General features: G+C 43.6%; 1 protein-coding gene across 3 annotated transcripts in view; it reads left to right on the top strand.

Annotated features, from left to right (window-relative positions):
• Positions 1–16,713, top strand: part of DGKD (diacylglycerol kinase delta) — a gene marked incomplete at its 5' end in the record, with an annotated part of 58,413 nt that overhangs the window by 7,269 nt on the left and 34,431 nt on the right. Inside the window, 2 exons of one of the 3 annotated variants that reach the window (XM_082288226.1) lie at positions 8,147–8,257; positions 8,927–9,007. In XM_082288226.1, coding sequence (XP_082144352.1) covers positions 8,147–8,257; positions 8,927–9,007 — 192 coding nt within the window. Of the gene's footprint in view, positions 1–8,146; positions 8,258–8,926; positions 9,008–13,306; positions 13,448–13,754; positions 13,892–16,713 lie in introns of those variants that run through there. The other 2 variants (XM_082288228.1, XM_082288229.1) reach the window with 2 other exon arrangements.

Here is a 16,713-nt window from a genome sequence, read left to right as displayed (position 1 = left end):
AACAGCCGCCTGCAGTGGTCTTTGAATGACAGAAACGTGTCTGGTAAAACAGGGAGGGCGAGCTGCCTGCTCTTGGAACTGCTCTCGGCTGAGGCAGGGCAGAGCACTGTCTAGAATGTGTAGATCTATCATTGAGGTTTTATTAAAAATTAGTATTCTGGGAACTTGAGCCAGCCCCTTCTGTTCAGCTGAAAGTTAACAAAATGGTGTTCCCAGGGCTGTGCTCATCTTCCTTGTTGTTGCTGGTGCTGATCAAGAAGTCTTGGCATGGTCAAAGGTATTTGCAGAACATTAAAAGAGGGAAAGTGGAAAAACAAATTAAAACTTTGCAGTATCCTTTAAAAACTACGTTAAATAGATGAGGGGAAAAAAAAACTTTAAAGCATAGGTTGTTTAATACATAAATATGGAAAATCTGATTACGACAGTTGTTACAGAGGAGATAAAAATAAATTTTAAGATACCTGAGTATTAATTAAGTGGCCAAAGGCCAAGAGCTGCTTTCTGCTCTCAACCTATTTGAATACCAGTTGGAGTAAAAGGATGAGGATTTGGCTCTGCATCTGCCAGTCCCCACCAAACAAGGCTCCTTGCAGAATTCAGTAGCAGAGGTGATGGGAATCCATACACAGCGGGAGGAAGCTGTCTTCTTTCAGTCTCCTCAACGCAAGGGCAAAGGATTCAGTTTTCTTCCTCAAGGTATAACTTTTGCTTTCCCGTGTCCTGAAGTTCTCATACCAGTACTTTCTGCTGACTTTTCCTTCCTACTTGGCCAAGGTCTCCATGACGTTTAGTGGTGTGGGAAGGATGGGGTGGTTATGAGTGTGAGGGTGAGATCCACAGCTGTATTCTGCATGTGCTTTCCCTTATATTTGCTCTTCTGTGCTCGCACTGGTCACACTCCCCAGCCTGGTACTCTCATGTCAAATGGCCCTGACAGCCCACTGTGGTGAGTGCCTGGCTCTTTCTGCCTGCTGGTGAAGTGGATGGGGGGGCTTAGACATGTGTTTTTTGGTAGTAACTTGTCTCTCTGAACGAATAAGAGTGTGACTTAAGCTGTGGTGGTGCAGGCTGCAGTGTTAGAGGGTTCTGTGTACAAGCTGTGATTCCAAATGAGGTTCTTTCGCTGCACCTCAGCCAGCAGAGCCACGTGCTTCTGAGTTCAGACGGGATTCTGTGGTGCTGGTGCATAGCTTGTGACAGGTGTGTCTCAGACCTGAAGGTTTTATAGTAGGTAGCATGCTTTGGCATTTTTTGTGTATGGGAAAAATGCCCAAGGATGGGATGTAGTCATGTATGTGTAATTTTAGATGGTAGAAAAAATAACAGTCAAACTTTTCATGTTTGTCCTTAAATGTATAAAGCTCGTGTTTAATTAGTACCCTTTAAAATTTTATTCTATTCCAGAATTTTCAGGTAGCTGTTAAACTGTTGCCTTTTTGGCTTTAGTTACCTCTGTGCATGGGTTTGAGCCCTTATCTTCCAGCTTTGCTATAGTTTGACTGGAGCTTTATACTCAGTTTCCCTCTTGTGATAAATGTGTTTGGGAAGGATGCTGGAAGCCTATGGAAAGCATCCTGAGGCTTAAGCAGTTAGTGTGCCAGGAGTTGTCCAGCTCCTAACTCATCCTGAATCAGTGTACTGGTGTGTTTTTCATTCTCCCTTCTAAGTAGCTGACCAGAGTATTCATCTGTTTTAAGTACTTTGCTTGGAGCTCTCTGACAGAGCTCATTTTACTAAGGAGCTGTGCATTGATATGCTGTATGTTGTATTTCCTTCCCCATATACATTCTTGTGTTTTTTCAAATTGTTTTTCATTTGTTAATTTGTTCACTTTAGGTCTGTGACTGTATATCTCTTTTAGGAGAGTTGTTCGTAACAGTAGCAGCTGAACCTGGTATTGAAAGAAGCTGGTTCAAAGACCTGTTCTTTATTGGCTGCAGCCTTAACTAATGAAGAATGAAGTGTTTGACCATTTATCTGTGCCAAGGCAAATTAAACCTTTGCAGTATTTATTTGCTACAAACTCCTGTTTTTTCCTGCGGATCTGGAGAATGAGCTTGCATTTCCTGTTTCAGTGATACCTCAGCTACTCCTTGGATAGGCTGCTGTCTCGGGAGTTGCAGGGAGGCTGTAGGAGAGCTCGCCGTGCTCGCCCCAGTCTCTCACTGGGTGTGCCGAGTCCAGCTCATTCAGCAGGGCTGGAGGTTACAAAAGAGGAGAATTGGGAGGATGATTGTTAGGAGAGTTTTCGCAGGCTTTCCCGTGTGCGTGTACAAAGGTCTGTGCTGTAACCCCCTTCATTAGCTGTAGTGCTCGGCTTCTGTTGTTGGGCCTCTGACTCACTGCCCCAGCTTCTATTTTGACATTTGATTCCAGCTCTGATTTTCTTTTCTTTTTCTCCTCTTCAGGAGTCCTTTTTTTGCTGTGAGTTCTCATAATGTCTTGCTCTTTTGATACCAGTGAAAGAAATCTTAATGCCATTTTCACTTTTTCAAGAGCAAAGTGCATTTACTGTAGAATTCCAAAACAGGACTACACAACCGGTAATTACCTTGTGCTCCCCTATAGATCTGTATAGCTCTCTGTGTGTCCCATAGTTAGAATTGCTTTACTGATCAGATTTCACCTCTCCAAACTTCCTGGCGTTCATTTCCAGGGTGTGACCACTGTCTGGTGGAAGGATGTTGCTCTCAGATTAGCTTGTTAACCCCCTTGTTTTGACCTTTCATGTCTTGTTCTGTGGGGTTGGCTGGATTTATTCCTGTAGTTTCTTTGTTGGATTTACTGTGTTTTATTTGATTTCTAAATATTAATTAGTTTCATGTTTATGACCACAGAGAGCTTTTATGACACCAGCTACTAAAGCTGTTTTACCCACAACAAGGTACAGGGCTCAGATTTGTACCTGCTCTAGCACGGCAAGGCTGGCTGGCCGTGTTTAAGCGCCTGCAGACCTACTCCTATCCTTTTTGCCATGGTTTACCCAAAATCAGTGACTAGATGAGGTTGTTTGGTCCCTGGGGATCAGCTGCCTGTAAAATTCCCTAGTAAGCATCTGTAAAGACAGCCCAGTTCCCCATATGCTTTTGCATTTTGTTTTTTCCTCTCTGCATTTGGTGCTTTGTGTAGTCAATTATTCGTTGTTTGGCATCAGTGTTTTATGGTACATACAAATAAAAACAGTGTGTGTCCTAAAGCTTTTAGATTTTGAAGACACATGGAAAACAGAAATCCAGATGCTGAGAACTTCGGGTTTGGGATTCTTTAGTTGCTATTTAGATAGCTTTGAATCATTTTGCTGTTACCTTGTACATAGTTCTTTTTCCTCATTGGAAAGAAGTGTCAGTGGAGCATAATTCTTGTTTTAGATACTCTGCACTGAGTAATTGCCCCTGAAAATATGTTATGATCTCAGCAGTGAAATAAGTTGCATTGTTCTTCCTCTGTCTCTATCAAACATGGTTTTGAGCCTCCCTGTGCCAAGGGACACTTGCCAGCCTGACAGCAGGACACGCTTGATAGTCACCCTCAGTCTGGCTAATAGGGCTTGTTTTCCAGATGAGGAAATTAGTTTTATCAAGAGCCCTACTTCCAAATGGGGCAATAGGTTTAAACTTCAGAAAGGATTGTCTGCTCCTGTGTTTCACTTGGTGAGCACTACTATGTGCAGGAGAACAAGGGATGTAATCGGAAAGTAGCTGAAATCTGACATGATCCTTCCTAACTTCTAGTAGAATCACTCATGTTATCAGTGTAGAAAGCACTTAAAACTGTGGAGGCTGTCTCTGACCTCCTGACATGGGTTACTGGGTGCAAAGACACCTCACATGAGCCGTGCTGCCGAAAACACAGCTGTGTCTTGCTGGTTTTCTGAACAGCTCCTGTTAATCTTTTGGCTTCTTGTTCTTACAGGGTGGGAAGGGGAAGCAGTGAAGCATTAGGCTCTCTTTTAAGTTCTTCTTTTAAGTCCTCTGAGATGTTTGAAATTATTTCTGTTGAGGTCAGTGGCAAAACTTTTCTTTTGTCAGTTCAGGATTAGGCCTGAACCCTGCACCCGTTTTGACAGGACAAATCTGAGAAGATACTATGTCTCTTCCTAAATATCAAGTTTTGAAAGGGGATGAGCTGGGGGGAGGGTTGTGTATTGCTTGCCATGAACTGAATATTTTTCTGCAGGAAGTTGCTGTTCTTCAAGGCCAGAGATAAATACTAAAATGCTAGAAATTGCCTAGGCCTTGCCTTTCAGCTGTCTATGTTTTCAGACTTTTTAAGACTCTCTGCTATGTGCCGTGTTGCTTTAAATTGTCGGCTTGTTTGGTAGCCTTTTTTACACTGATTTGAAATATGATAAAAGGGGGTCAGTGTTGAAACCAGTAGCACATCATTTTACATTTGATCCAAGAAGATAATTCATTTTTTCATAGTGTTATCTCTCTGCCCACAGAATGCCATGCCACAGGACACCACACTGGAAAGGGACTCAGCTGGAAAGAAAACAGTCTGCATAGTTCCACTGCAAACAATTTTCGTATTTATCCTGGATAGGATGCGCATAATCAAATCTCATAATGTTTCAGGGCAGTAGCTTTTCCCATAGAATTCAATATATGATACTAAAAATAGACTTAACACTCTCTTTTCATTATGGGAGAAGCAATTTCACTTTTACCTTGAATTACATGATGAATTACATGCCCAGTAATCTGATCAGAGTAGATCTTCAATTAAAAATCTGCAGAGAGGCTGGGGAGCAGAAGTAACTTCACCTCCCCCCTTTTATTTCCTTTGTGTCACTTTGCAGTCAGGTCCTTTCCCCAGTTCATTTTCTTCAGCTGCATTCCTCTGCAAGTAGCAAGTCCTTTGGCTGTAAAGTCAAAATAGATGAGGAGAAAGGCAACGATGTCTGCATCATTTTATAAAGTCATCTTGATCTTATCTCTGGCCATTTCCGCCCAAACCCACCAAACTGTGCTGAGCTGAGTGCCTATAAATAGCCCGGCTGCTCTCGTGCAGAGATGGGCAGTGCTGAACCAGACACGTTTGCTGTGAGCAGAGCGAGCGCTCCTGCTCTGGCCTTTCATGTCTGAGCAGGGTAGCTGAGAGGTTTTCTATAGGTTAGAGCCTGGCAATGACAGAAGCTGCTGCTTAGGGCGGGGCAAGGTGACCTCTGCAAGTGTTGCCTTTTGGTAAAAAAAAAACCAAAAAACCAAGGTTTAAAAGAGGAATGGAGGAATGCACGTCTTGTGCAGAGGTGAGTGAGCCCAGCTGAGGTCAGGGAGCAGGTGAGAGCTGAGGGAAAGCAGAAGCATTGTTTTGCTGAGAGTTACCATGATGGTGGGCTGGGAAAGAGTTTTGCTAAAGTGATGCTGCCTGATCCTGGGGTGTGTAAGGGCTCTGGCTGACCCCAGTTTAACCATAGCTGTAAATAGGCATAGCAACAGAGCTCTGAAATCTCCTCCAGCAAGTTGCTATTTTTTGATCAGCCTTCTGTCTGACTTGATATCTTTGGGCTTTGCATCCCAGGAGTCTTCCCCAGAATTTTTAGTTCCTCTCTGATTTTGGTTCAGGGCTTTGCAGAGTTCAATAGCTGCTTGCTGTGTCTCATTTTTTATTTATATGTTTCTGTCTTAATCTGGAAAATCTCCTGCCACTTTCCCATTTTCTTCCCTTTAAAAAAATGAGCTGCAGAGATGTGTGATTTCATTAGTGTGGTAACTTGGATGCTGGGACTTTACATTTCTCTTTGATACTCAGGTGCTGGAGGTTGTGAGAGAAATATATATTTTAGTGGGTTTCCACAAAGTTGGTTAGTGCTGTTTGTTCCACTTGACAGATGGGGGATGGAGACACACAGAGTGAAAATTGCTTTATTGGGAACTCATAAAAAATCCGTGGCAGAATAGGAGCATGAATGCATCTTTCCCAGTTCCACATGAGTGCCTTCAGCTCTGGCCTTGCCTTCAGGGTCATTTCAGCAAGGGATGCTGTTCAGTCGGTCTTTGCATTCCATTTTCTCGTGTGCTGAGCTTCAGCTAAGATAATGTCTGAATTTTGGATTGTTTACGTAACACCAGCTCCAAGGTGGTTTAACATTTTGTTTCTGGGTATTGCTATAGTGTGTTTAACTTCCGGACCCTAAAGCCACTCCCAGATACTTTATGCTTCTTAGAGTGTATTCCTACTGCTGTGTCCTGTGAAAACGACTGCCAAGATGCCTTTCGGTGACTGTTTCAGAGCTGTGGGGAGCTGGTCTGGGAATCCTTACAGGAGCTTAATCCTCGATTGTGCATTTTCATTTTCTCTTTTCATTCTGCTGGAAGTACTGTGGAGTTTGACAATTCCCAGTTGAAGCAGGCACACTGAGCTGGTGTTTGCCTGAGCACTGGCAGGTACTTCTGCCATGGTGCAGGTGGCTTTGTGAAACAGACCACTGGGAAGTGCTGAGGCTTGGGGTTTGCTAACCTTGGAGCTGGCCAGGGCCCAGGATCCAAGGTAGATGATGTTCTTCCAGGAGATGGGGGAACTGTCCCCCTTTTCTCTTTCCCAACACAGTGAAGGAAGATTATAGTGGCTTCTATATCCAACAGCTCTCTTTAGGATCTGGTGGAATTTGGAGCCTGCTCTTTCCCAGCTGATTTGTGAGTAGAGGCTTCACCATGGTGGTCCAGACCCTGTGATCTCTCAGGCCAGCTTGAGGATGGCTCAGTCTAGCAGAAGAGAAGCATATATTGTCAGATGGATGTTTCTCCTTATAGTCAGCATTTTTTTCAAAGTGGTTTTTGAAGAAGCTTTGAGCTTGGCAAGGGCCAGGGTATGTGGAACATGTTAAAATCCGCAGCTGTTTCAAAAACTAAAGGCACACATAAGAAATATATATAGCATTTTAAGAGCAAGTTTAATGCTCTGGAAAGGATTTCTAAAATGAACTAAACCCTGTGGATCAGTAAGAGTATGTATTTTGTGTGCTCTAGTAGCCTGGCAGTGTCCATTTGGTGCTGTGTTTGTGAATTAATTGATCCTTATCAGTGACCTGACTGTTACAAACCCGAATTCCACTGAGACCTCTGGTATGTTAAAGCTGTGTCATTTTCCTGGCACCAAGATACAGAATAACCTGTCTTACAAGATTGTCAGACCATTTGTGTCCTGTGTTTTAACTGTGTGTTTATTGCATTGGGCTCTCAGCAAGAAGTATGTTCCTGCGACTAGGTTTCTTGTGGTACTGAGGCATGACATAGCACTGCTTGTAGCTCCTAGGCAGTAATTAAAATCAGGAATTTGGGGTTGGACATTCAGCCCTGACAAGCCTTTTGTCTTCCTGAGCTGCAGTTTTTGAGATTATTTTCATGTAGCTGTTGGTATTCAAACCTGTCCTCAGTAAAGGAATCAAATGGCTTTGACAATGCAGAATGAAGCGCATGTGGATTAAATCCATACCCCCACATATGCACAGTATGTGAACGAGCATACGAGCCTGTGTGTGCTGGTATGTCAGTTTAGTTATAAAGCAGTTAAAGAAAAAAAGTCAGTGTGCGTAGACAGTTTTGGCACTGCAGCCCTGGGAAATGGCAGCTGGCCAGAGAGTACCGAGGCAGGGCCAAGACTATCTGAAGAATACCAAGTGCTGAGGTTGGATATAGCTCCTTCTTTGCTCTGGTTTCACTCTTCACCCCCTGGGCTTGCAGCTTGCCACCTCCGTGCCAGGTAGATGCTGGTAGTTTCACAAGGCACAGCTGGAGGTAGAGACAGGTATCCTGGGTGTGTATGTGCAGGTAATCAGATGCCAATTAAACGAAAGGTGCAATTACCTGTGACTGAAATCCGACCTCGGTGAGTTTAACTGTTACACTCCCTGAGTCACTGTTAGATTCGAAATGCTCATTCAGTTTTAAGTTACTTATCTTCTTTGGTGTCGTGATAGCACTGGAGACAAGGGTAAAACCGCACCGCAGTGTGGGTTGTGTGTTCATGAGAGTTTTATCTTGTGAAGGCTGCTCAGTTTTGCTGAATGAATCTGTGCAACGCTTCCAGCAGAGGGCACTGAGGTTATTGGTCTCCAGCTGCAGTTGTTTCCCTACGGGTGTGTGCTGGGTGCCTGTCAGTAAAACCTGTGCTTCACCCCTCTCCTCTGATGCTTTTGTAGACTGTCATAAAAGAGGGGATGCTGATGAAACAGACCAGCTCCTTCCAGCGCTGGAAGAGACGATACTTTAAGCTGCGAGGACGGACGCTCTACTATGCAAAAACTGCTAAGGTAAGGTCCTGAGAGTACCTGTGAGGCCAAGGAGGGAAGTCAGTGGAGAGGCTTTGGGCAGATGGGTGTCAGTGGGGAGGCAGCCTCAGCAGAGAAAAGAGCTCTTTAAGCACTGGTCTTCAGGCTTTGTAGCTACTAGAAGATCCCTGTGTTTTGCCTCACACTTGGAAATCCTTGGTTTCGAAGTGAAGCATCATGCGGACCTGTGATACTGATTTTTCCATATTTTTTCCCCCTTTGGTGCATGTTAGTAGGGAATGGACTCTGAATCAATAGAAGGGAGAAAATATGAATGAAAAGAGAAAGTGGAGGAGACAGCAAGGCTAGAATTTATCAAATCAGAGATGCTATGCATCTGGCTTAGTATGTTGATAGTCAACTAGACATAAAACTGTCTCCTTTCACAAGAACAAAACCTACAGTTATTTGGTGTTCTTTTAAAATAATCCTTTAATAAAAATAAAGTCATTGTGTTCACTGTCTGAAGATAGGTCAGAGTGATCCCCAGTGAATGGAACTAGACTTCCAGGTCCTTGATGTTGTTGGTGCTGTGTCTTTCCTTCAAATCATAAAAGGCTGTGATATAGAGCATGCTAGGCAGACTTCCTTTGAGTCTGCTGCTTATAGATTGGATTCAAGAATTTATTGGGATTTTTAATTTCTTTCCAGTCCATTATTTTTGATGAGGTGGATCTGACAGATGCCAGCGTGGCAGAATCAAGCACAAAGAATGTCAACAACAGCTTCACGGTAGGACTTTTTGCATTATTTTCTGTTCTTCTTGCATCTTTTCCCCACATCCCGTCTCTTTTGCAGAGCTGAAAAACATCTGAACAATCTTCAGAGCATCTTTCACTGAAAATAAAAAAACTACAAACTTACTTTTCTTTACAATATGATAACTCATATTTGTGCACGTGAGAATTACCTCAGGGAAATACCTCAGGTTACTATGTATTGTGCTAAGACTTGGCATTCAGGGATTTTCTTACCTATAAGCTAGGATGGTTTGATAGAACCCGTTTGCACAGTGGGACAGAAAAATTTGTTCTGCTGAGGGAGTTAGAGGTGATGTTCATGTTTATGCTGGAGATCTTGCTAAAGGAATTTAGTTTTTCCCAGAGGCATTAAAATATGTAAACTTCTTTCTCTGACTTTGTGTGTGTCTGTGTGTGTGTTTATATATGCGTGCTATATATAGTGGGAAAGCAAAAGGAGGAACAGAGAGAAATAACTGTGGGATTGGTTCAGGATACTCATTACATGTGGAATGTGTGCTAAGTATTTGCGGTCTGGAAACGTGGTGGTGTCCCTGATTCGTTTTCTCCAGGCTCGAGAAGTAGGAGGAAAAATGATTGTATTTCTAAGGTGCAGGTGTTCTGCAAGCTCCAATTTGGGGGAGTACCTGGCATGCAGAAAAAAAGCCATCAATGCCAGCCCTGCAGGGTGAGTGTTGAGCTGGTGAACAGCAACAAACCTCCACACAGCTCCTGAGGGGCTCAGAATGGAGGAAAAGGAGCGCCTGGGGAAAGGAAATGTTGCTCTGAGGCAAGGTGAAGGGGGGAGCAATCCAGGTGGGGGGAGGAATCCCTCCTGATCCTGCAGGTGGTGGCCAACACTGAGCAGTGTGCCTTGTGCTGCAGCACGAGTGACCTGCTGCTTTAAACATCTGTCAAAGGGTGTTTCTGTTGTGTAGCTGTAGCTTTTGGCTTTGCAGTGTCTATGTCCAGATAAAACCCCAACACCTTCCCAAAGCTTGAAAACACTTTCTACATCCATAGTTGGATAAGTAGGAGGCATATCTGGGTATGGTAAGTAAATGTTGGTATCAGGTGTCAGTGTGAGAGTACAAAGAGAAGGTTTATGCAGTGATTTGAGTAGGGGATATGTTTTCAAGAATGTCATGTTATTTACCTGTTAATAAAGCATTTTATCCTGGATTTTGCTTCAGATTTTTCAGGTAAGCATACTGTTACTGTGCTGCTTACTGTTGTGGTTGGGAGAGATCTAATCTCCATCGTGAAGACTGCGTTAGGGACAGAAGGAAGCAGTGTATTTTCTCTCTCAGACTGCCCTATCCAAGTCCAAGAGTGAAGAGTTATTTCCAAGACTCTGGTATCAGGCTCTGCCAGTCCCTGCTTTCCCTACCTGGTGAAAGGTAAAGGGTTACCTTGAAATTCAAGCAGGTGCGGTTTGCACTGTCTCCAGCTGAGCAGTCTGTCATGGGGCTTAGGTAAACTTCAAGAAAAACATGTTTCCTCTTAATTTCTATCTGCTTTTTCTTCTTGTGGCTTATGGAGGTGCTTGACTCGTTTAACTTGAGCTCTAAAAACATTGAGGAGATCAGAAGGTGGCCTAGTCTTGCTGCTCTTTGCTCTGTTACATCTTTGTTGTCAGTACTTTGGATTCCATGCAGTCATGCAGTTTTCTGTTGGTTTCCTTTGAGAGCATTGTGCTTCCCCTCTGTATCTTCCTTTCCAAAATTCAGAATTTTTTGATGCATTTTTTCCCTGTTTCAAATCAGTGAGTTGTACGATTGAGTTTTTCTCCTAAACTGAAAGTATGTAGCATGTGGTGTTGTAAGCAGAGTCTTAGATGTTCTGGTTTTCTTTTTGGTTTTCTGTTTTTTTTTCAATGGAGACTGGTACTTGTGGATTTATAAAAGAGTGGTTTCTTTCTCAGAAAACTCAGCCTCTCTCCAGACATCTGTACTGCCTAATGTATGGATTCTGCAGGTTAGGTTGCCTGAATGATATCCCTAAGGTCCTGACATAAAGACAACCAACAAAAACATCATATAAACCCCTCGGAGGAACAATGTGTATCCAAAACAAACAGGTAATAAGGGCTGACCAGTCAGAAGAGAAACTGTTGAAAGTGCATTGAGAAGCATGGGGAGGCAGCATCATGAGAGGAGAAAACCAGAGCACAAAGCCAGCAAAGGTTGTCCTGCATGGATAGAGGAGTAAGGTTAAAAAGTAACTGCCAGTAAACCTTTTACATGGGATGTCTGGCAGGTAATTTGTTTGCTCTCAGCAGGAAGGAGAGCAAGAAAAGTGAGTTTTAAGACACAGACCTCTTCCTCTAAAAAAAAAGTGTGTAATAACAAATTCCACCATGGTTTACTTGGTTGATCTTGCGTAGATATCCACAGTAAGTGTTTGCAACGGGGACAGTTTTCAGGACTGCTACCCAGAATTAGCAGATAGATGACTACAGAATCGGCTGGGAACGTGACATGGGGCATTTTTGAGCTTGAGATGATGTTCTTAATAAACATCAACTCCGTTCCCTGATGTGTAATGAAGAGCTTTATATTTAGCTATTGTTCCTTTAGGTCAGGCAGTGTGGCTGCAGAGGTATTTAACAGGAAGCCTCTGGGAAGCCTATGCCAGAGCTCTCTTCTCCCATTAGGCCTCTAGGTATTTGCTGGTTCTGTCACATCTCTGCCATCTCTGTCCTTGAGAGTCACCTGTCTGCACGGTAAATTCTTCTGGGATGTCTGGGCTGTGACAGGTGCTTTCCACGTATGATCCCTTGGTACAGTGGTGTATAGGTCTCTCAATAGTCCCTTTTCCTAGGGTTGCTATCTTGCACAGGGTCTTAGAGAAGATCTGCTGTGGCACAAATGCAATGATAACTATGTTGTCCTGGTAGTTCAGGACCCTTTATTTCAACAAGAGCAGTCAACTTTTAGCCTGGATTCTTGCCATCAGTGTGTGCTATATTTGTGCTCCTAACAAAATAGAGATCACAGCAGCATTGGATGGGTGAGGTCAGAGTCTGCCCTGATTTCTGAGCAGTGCTTTCTCAGCCATACCCTCAAAACCTCTTGTGATTTCTAAAAAGCAGATGATCTGGGGTGACAGTGGGTACATTTGGTCTTCCCAGTGAGACTTTAGCTCTTTTCATGAACAGTTTTTTCTTGGACAGTGCAGTTCTGCAGTAACGTGATTTGTTAAGGTGCCCATGTAATGGACTAGCCTGCAGTTGTGTTAGGAGCATTAAAACAAAATCTGCCATGAGAATGAGTTCCATACTTCAACCTGGAATAGTGTTTTCTCAAGATGATGCTGGGAAGCCTAGGTTTTACTGATCTCTGTCTCAAAATGATCTGTTTTACCTGTGTCATGGACCTGAGCCACCCATCATGCCTGTTCTCCCCTGCGACACCTGCAAGGTTTGGGGGACACCAGTCACTCTCTTGCCTGTTGCTCAGGTCAACACTTTGCCACCACAGCTGTCCCCTCAAAAGTCTTTGAAAAGACTTTGGGTCATCTCCTTTGGCCCAGTTTTGTAAATGTTTGTGTGGTGAACAAATTCTTCCTCCTCAGACTGATGTATGGGCTGAAGATCTGCTCTCTTCTAGAAGGTGCCAGCTGGGTTAAGCCTGCTGCCTTCAGCGTGGTTGGTACGCTGAAGTGAGTCCTTATCAATTCATTGACCCATTTCTGCTTCGTGGAGGATTTGTATAAAGCATGTATTCTTTAACACTAGTCAGAAACGCCTGTCATTGTCAGGAGAGGGCCTGGAAAGGACATCATATCTTTCCAGGTACACATTTTGTGTTCTGATATGATTCTCACGTGGTGGATTGGTAAATGTTTTCTAGTTATTGCTACCAAATGGTGTTGTGGACTTTCACCCTCATTCACATAACATGAATTACAACATTTACTTCTTATGCCATCTGATTCAGAGCTTTGAGATCCCATAGGAGAAGGCTCCTCTGTGTGGAGAGGGAATTTTGTGTAGTTTGGTTTCTTCTTTCTGATGCTTTGGTGAAATGGAAGGTGGTTCAGAGCATGTTTTTGAGTGCCAGAAGCCATGTTAGTGACCCTTCCTCAATAGTTAAAGGCTCTTCACTGGAAGAGGTGGAGCTTGAGTTCCTGAACTCCTGTAAACCCTTTTTTGTTGGGAAGTACCTCTCAGCTCAGCCGCAGACAGGAAACAGTGTATTATTACAGTCAGCGCCTGCCTCTCTACTTCGTCGCTGTCAGAAGGAAACTTATCCCAGCTCCTCCTTAAGCAGGCAGCTAATCAGCTTGTGGCAAGTGGAACATAGCTCAGAGAAACTGACCACAGACGAGACTAATCCTATTAATTGCATGTCAAGCAATCTGTTTAGGTTTTTTTCTGAGGGAGTAGGCTGCTCTGGACACTAGTTTAGAGGAAGATTGAACATGAAAGGTAAGATCAGGAGCGTGAGTTTTCTGGATTGAGCACTGGGAAACATGGCACCTGTGCCAGCGTAACAGATTTCAGGAGTTCAGGTTCTTTGGAATATGTTTGCTACAAGCTTACTGTTCAGGTGTTCTCTCCTGAGTGGATTTATGTAGATGTGTTCTCTAGAACAGGACTAAAGGGAAATGTGCCTGCAGTGCCGTTGGAAATGCTGCACCCAGTTAAGAAATACTGTTTATTAACTGATGATTCACCCTGACCAATGTCCCAGCAGAGAGGAAATACTGAGGTTAGAGTAATACCTCTCTTCCAGAGCACTTGCATGACTGGAGGCGACAGTGGTTGTGGTAGGCTGAGGAACAGGGAGTTGCTGGTGCCCCTGAATGAGAGAGAGCAATCATCTCTGAGAAGGAGTATGGATGTCATTCTCCAGCTGTATGGAAGCCTGAGGTGTGCTACAATTTTTTCTTATTATAACCTTGTTACTTAGTACTGACTTTATTCAGCAGCAAAGTTGCCAGTTTCTGTCTTGTGAAGTTTTACGTTACTGATCTCCTCCACAGTGTGTATTTTTGCTGTATTGTCCCAGGGCTTATTGACAGTGTTGGGAAATAGCATGAATTTTCATTTTGGGGTAAGTAACTTTTCCTATGAACAGAGGGCAAAGTGCTTGAACTTAGATAAAAAAATCAAAGTACTGACAGTCCTTCCTAATGGGGAGAGTATGTTGTTGCTGTTTGCGGGTTCATTCGCAATGAAGTGAAAGTGCCTTTGCCTCTTCGTGATTTTGTGTCAAGTTGAGTTATTGGTATAGGTGCTCTTAAGTTAAAATACATCCTTTTCAGCAGAGAAGGCAGTGATGTCTTCTCTGAAGAGTTTGGTTTTGAAAGAAGATAGAGCTGCTCAAGCTACAGAAAGTTTGCTGCTCATGCCTAGCATAGGAGCTGTGTTGGAACAAGAGGAACCCAGATCAGAGGTTGGTTGTGCTGGTTTGAAATACAGGTTTCAAGAAAGAGCATGTGACTTATTTTTATGAGGAGAAAGAATATAAGAACTTCTGTTGTAAGCTGTTTGCAGGAAGTCATAGTTGGACTTCAAGCTTCAGCTGATAGAGATCAGGAAAATCTGCGTGGTTTAGCACTTGCACAGATTCCCAAAACTGCCCTATGTGGCCTCAGCCCTCTGAAAAAAAAAAAATGGAATTGAACATATGCTCCAGGGAGTCACTGGGCTTCCTAGCAAGGGAGAGGATTTTTCTCCCCTGCTTCCTCAACAGGGGTGTAAAGGGGCCCAGAGAGAAGGCATCAGCTGGGCAAAAAGACTGACTGATCCAGGGACATAGTGACACAGGGCAGTCCCAGGTGTCCTGAATTCTCACACAATCATGGATTGCCCTGTTAACGTTTGGAAAAGGGAAAGATTAGAAAAGAGGGACTTTTGAACAGGATGGTTCTTCCTTGTTTTTAAGCTCTCTCTTCTAAATTGGGCAAAATTAGAGCACGTGTTGGAAATTCAGATTTTGCTGGGGGTTGTTGTCTTTTCCACACCCATGTGTGTACATGTTCAGGAATTGTGCACTCTTTGCTAGTGCTTGTACTCTGTTTATATTGGCAGCTGTCAGAATTTTCCTTTATAAGCAAGTGAAAATATGAGTAGAGCCGTGTATTGCCGTGTCTAGAATCACTCTGCTGGTTTTCTGCCTCCCTTCATTAAGTGCAGCTCAGTCCCCATTTCCTGTCAGAACCACTGCAGTTTCAAAATACTTTGCTATTTTAGTAGTTTGTAATCCAGACTTCAGTGCAGTTTTTTTCTCCTTGAGAAAAGGCCCTTTGGTAAACAGACCATTCTGAGTCACTGTTAGTCAGTGAAAAGAATAATTTAAAATCCTTTCATGTCAAGGATTTTTGGGACTCTTAATCCAGCCTCCAGTGGGAGGTGGTCATTAGTCTGCTGTCACAAAAGAAGGAAAAATCTGGAGAAAAACTATCCAAGAGAAGATAAACATGGAAGCAGAGTTAGAGAGTCTGGAAGAAGTTGCTGTGGGTGGAGAGATCTGGCAATTGCTACTGTGCGTTACAGAGTGACCCGAAAATATGCAGGAGGTTTTGAGAGAGATGAAACTACTGTAAGAAGAAGTCAGACTGAGCTTTGTCTGTTTTATTGTAGGACAGGATAGGCAGGGAGCTGAAAAGTGAAGGCCACTGTTTGTGAAAAGCTTTTGTTTTCCTAGAGGGAAGTTTACAGCTTCGAAATTCGTGTCTGCCCTTGTGCCTGAACAGTGGAAGCTTTTGTTTGATAATCTCTTTGCTCTTTGTTAGGCTGAGTTGGGGTTTCACCTGCCTTCCTGAGCAAGACTGCAGATTTCAGCATCTTTTCCTCTTCCAGGTGGGAGCACAAAGGCAGAACAATGTGTGGTCATTTGAGAACATGTTCAGCTTTACATGGAAGCTGCTCTAGAAGGAAAAGGCTCCTTTTTATGCAAGGGAGAGGCTTGCTAGCAGTACTTGCAGAAATGCTGCCTCCTTATTTCTGATGCTTGTGATGGTGTGTGAAACAGGACTTGTCTTTGCCTGGTGACCCAGTGTGGAAAGCTCCTGGGTTCATCAAGCTGTTGAAAGCTATTAATTTCCTTTTGTGCTTGCTAACAGCCTGCATTCAACACCGCTGAAGTTAGGGGGCTGTGAGGAGCTGCTGCTAACAATAAGCTCTCAGTAATAGGTCATTTTCCTACCATGGACAAGACCTTTTGTTGCCCAGTGTTGTGATTTACTGAGACAGCAGCTCTACCACTGGGGAACAACCCTGCCCCTCTGTTCTCCATGGGTTTGCTTCTGTTTGAGTGAGTGGAAGGCTTTCTCTGAAATATCCTTTACTTCCCAAGTGGGCTGCCCTTTCTGAAGAGAGTGGTTCTGTTTAGGAACTCTTCCTGGCAGGACTGTGTCCTTTGGAAAACAGGTAAAGGGATGCATGTGCATCTGCTGCATGAAGTGGAGGGTGTGTGGGTAATGGAGCTATGCTAAGGTGCTCTGGCACTTGGTACAGCCACCCTATCCACTCCCGCTGGGTACTGCTCCATCCATGGAGATCTCTAGGGATTAACAGACCTGAACTACCAGGATAGTTTGCATTTCTTACCTGCTGACAGTGGACAGGACCTTGCACACTCTAGGTTTTTACATTTGTTAAGTTGTTGCTAAAGTCTTAAAATCCCCGCCTTGTCTGTGCTTCTCTTACCAATTGCCAAGAACAGGAACGTGCCTTGTTTAGGACAG

Source organism: Coloeus monedula (assembly GCF_965178545.1).
Source record: "Coloeus monedula genome assembly, chromosome: 10".
In the NCBI taxonomy this organism is placed as follows: Eukaryota; Metazoa; Chordata; class Aves; order Passeriformes; family Corvidae; genus Coloeus; species Coloeus monedula.
This window is presented reverse-complemented; position numbering and strand designations above follow the sequence as displayed.